Source organism: Asparagus officinalis, chromosome 4, assembly GCF_001876935.1.
Source record: "Asparagus officinalis chromosome 4, Aspof.V1, whole genome shotgun sequence".
In the NCBI taxonomy this organism is placed as follows: Eukaryota; Viridiplantae; Streptophyta; class Magnoliopsida; order Asparagales; family Asparagaceae; genus Asparagus; species Asparagus officinalis.
In genome coordinates, this window is record NC_033797.1 from 14,762,834 (window position 1) to 14,766,506 (window position 3,673).

The 3,673-nt window shown below is 36.6% G+C and overlaps 1 protein-coding gene across 1 annotated transcript; it reads right to left on the bottom strand.

The window, feature by feature from the left end:
* Positions 703 to 1,560, bottom strand: LOC109836707 (hydrophobic protein RCI2A). The gene is made up of 2 exons (XM_020404686.1): positions 1,419 to 1,560; positions 703 to 1,030 (listed from the first exon to the last, which is right to left on the bottom strand). The coding sequence occupies exons 1-2, from the start codon at positions 1,497 to 1,499 to the stop codon at positions 947 to 949; spliced, it is 165 nt and encodes a 54-aa protein (XP_020260275.1). The 5' UTR covers positions 1,500 to 1,560; the 3' UTR covers positions 703 to 946.

A 3,673-nucleotide genomic window follows, 5' to 3' on the forward strand; every position in this document is an offset into this window, starting at 1 on the left:
GACTAAGATACTGTTTGGAGTGCAGAGCAATTAATGGTATTACAGTCGCAGATAAAAACAATTATGTTACATTATTCTTATTTTTTGAATAAAGTTAATCAACAGGAAATACGAAGAGGAAAGGGGATGGAATCAGATCCTTTCCAGAGAGGTGGTAATAAAGTGGAAAATGTCCAACTACCCCAATTATTACTATATATTCCAAATTCAAAGAATAAAATTAGGCCACAAAGAAATTCGCTACTGTCTTGAAAATCATTATTAGAGTGTTGTGGACAACTAGTTTTCGCAAATCACTATCACAATACAAATTCAAAGAATAATATTAGGCCACAAAGAAATTCGCTACTTTCTTGAAAATCATTATTAGAGTGTTGAGGACAACTAGTTTTCGAAAACCACTGAAAGGGTTTTTCTATAGAGTGCTCATGGGCACTCTATAAAAGAGGAGAGAGAGATAGAAAGAGATAATTTGGGAGGGGATCCCAATACAAATCAGGTGGGCCCCCTCCTCAATCATCTCTTTCTATCTCTCCTCTTCCATAGAATGCCCATGGGCACTCTATAGAAAAACCCATAGTGAAATCATACACGTCCAAATCTATCTCTTAATTTTGAAATGTATGACATTGACTACGGTAATTGAACCCTCCCCTAATGGAGAGAATCCGAATCCAAAAAAAAGGAAAGCATATGCTTCTGATCCTGAAGCCCACGATCAAATTACTTAGAAGGCCCACACCAACACAAAATATCGCCTCGACCTTTCATTATATTTATCCACCAAACAAACAAATTTCACAAAACCAGTTCTCGGAGGCAGAGACGCAAAACAATCCAAACAGGAGATTGAGGAACACACAAACAACATGTAGAAATCTTAGAAGGTATCCAACGATCACAAAAACAGAACTCGTCCTGTTCATGATTTCACATCTTTCTTGGATTATTTTGTGATAGCGTAAATGGCGTATATAATTCCTGGCAGGTATCCAAGTAGCGTCAGGACCAAACACAGCCAGAACTCCACCTGCAGCAACATTCAAAAAAAAAAAAAAGAAGGTCAAGATATGAAACTAGTAAAAACTATTAAGGATCTGAGCAATTCTCAGAGGACAGTCATAGGTTTTATTTTGATCCTGACTGCTATTAGCTCTAAACACCACGACTGTTCGATGGTAGTTTTGTGAAAGTTCACTAACTTCATGAATTTTTTTTAAAAAAAACAATGGAAGTTAATTTACACAAAATAAAATGATCTCTCTCATACACCAAAAGAAAAGAGCATCTGCAGAATCATAAGAATCTGTCAAAGCCCCTAGAATTGAAAAAAATAAAAACCCAAAAAAGGTTGAATCTAGAGAAAATGAATTGCTTAGACCCTGTAAAAAGGCTTAACAATTGAGGAAGATATATACCTTGCAACCGAACTTGAGGAAAACCCCAAGAGGAGGGAGGAGGATAGCTATGATAATATCAATGCAAGTTGCTGTTCCCATTTTTTTTTTTTGCGGACTACAATTGAGGAATGAAGAGCTTAATGCTTATCATTTTTACGCAAAGGAGGGGGGGGTCCTTTTTAAGCTTTTGCTGGCGGCTCGTGAATGGAGGAAAAGGGGTGAACAGCTAATCGTCGGTGCGCAACATCGAAAACGACGGCGAGGGACAGCTAATCCTCTTCCTTTGCCATTATCACCGTGTCTTGATTATGATCAGTTGTTTAATAATTAAGAGTTGCTAGCAAACAAGAAACTTAGCTAATGTCGCTTTCTTTGTTTTTAACTAAAAGAATTTGCAAATGAATTTGCTTTGGAGTAATTGCATATTAGCCCAATAGTCTTCTTTAATTGCCAAATGCTCCTCGAATTTCTGTACTACGGGAAATTAAAGTCCCTCGAATCCTCAATTTTTTATTGTAAAATCGTCGCTATGTTAGAAATCATGTTAACTTTTCTGATTGCAGTTAGTTTTAAGTCTTAACCCAACATGTAGAGTTACGCCTAGCGCCCCCGTGTTAAAGGAGACGAAGAGGAATAGATATACTGAAGAAATTAAGAGATTATATAGCCTTCAAAGTGGAACTTAATTAGCCATTAGAATAGCTTTGATTTGGGTCTAGGGATTTTATGACTATGGAAGAAGAGTGTTGGGTTTTGGGTTGTGAGTTTTTGGTATAAAAACATTATCAAAAGGTTGGTGAGTCTTAAATAGTAGTATTAAGAAAATATGGGGGGTATAATGGAAAATCTATGCATTTCCGTTTAAGATAGCGGAAATTTGAGGGCTTTTTGTTAAATATTGACACCTGAGGGATTTGTTGGCAATTAAAGAAGATGTAAAGGGCTAATATGCAATTTCCCTATTTGCTTTTGTTTAGGATTTGATAGTCGTTGCTTTCTAAGCAGCCCTTGTTGATGGATGAATTTAGGGGATAAATATAATATAACTTTATGAGAAATCTAGCAGCTTCTTGACGTGTCTCAGACCCTTTGGATTTGCTATCACCAGTTCGTGATACGCTTCTGTTTCAAGATTTGAAGATTGGGGATTATCCAAAACAACCCTCACTAGGGTTTGTTCTTCGAAGTTTCCATCATCAAATCTAAGGTTGGAAACCCTAACCCGATCTCCATCTTGATGGAAGTTCGTAAATGAGCATCAGGGCTCTACATAACTTATCGAACACTAGGGTTTGAATTCCGTGGGCTACGATTTGAGAAAATGACGACCATTGGATGAGAGTTAGGGCCAAAACTGGGGATTTTGGACGACATGGGCTAAAAATGTTCATGGGCCTCTAGTTCAAGGTTTAGGTTAGAATAGGAATTAACTGTTTTGAGCCGTTTGCTTTCAATTTGCGCTCGGAGCCTCAGGTTCCCTTATATTAGTTATAGCTCCAAAACTGGGATTAACCTATTGATGTCTGTTTAAAAGTCTTGTCTATGCTATTTTTTTTTATTTTTTTGTTTATTTTTTTGGGTACAAGTAACCTTGGGCTGGGACTCGCAGGTATCAGGGAGGAGCCCCGAGTTCGATCCCTCAACTCGGCCAGTTATAGAAATCACGGGGGCTTATGGGTAATACTTCCGACCTAGAATCGGTCACTTTTTGGTTTTACCAAGGAAGGGCCCATAATAAGGGCCCAAGGTGTCTGATAATACCAACCAAGTAAATCTCGGGGTATACACACACACATATATCTATACATATACGTACGTATGTGTATGTATGTGTATGTGTAGGTATGTATGTATGTAGATGTAGGTATGTATATATACACATACATACATGCATGCATACATACATGTATATACATACATATACATACATATACATATATATACATATATATATATATATATATATATATTACGCGTGCACACACACATAGATGTATATATAATCGAAGCGCCCCCTTTCACAGTTTAGACCTAGGTGAGTAGCACAGGCGATGCAATGCCTAATAATTAGAAATTGAGGATAGACATGTCATGGACATATAATATTTATTAATATTAAGACTTTGCTGGGCTTGGTAAATTTTCAAAATTTCCCAATTACCGTGTCTTCCTCGCTTAATAATCTTCATTATGACAATTTTCTCATAAAAAGTAGGTTTTTTCAACTAAATTCAAAATAAAATAAAATAAAATGCAAAACTTTAACAATGTCT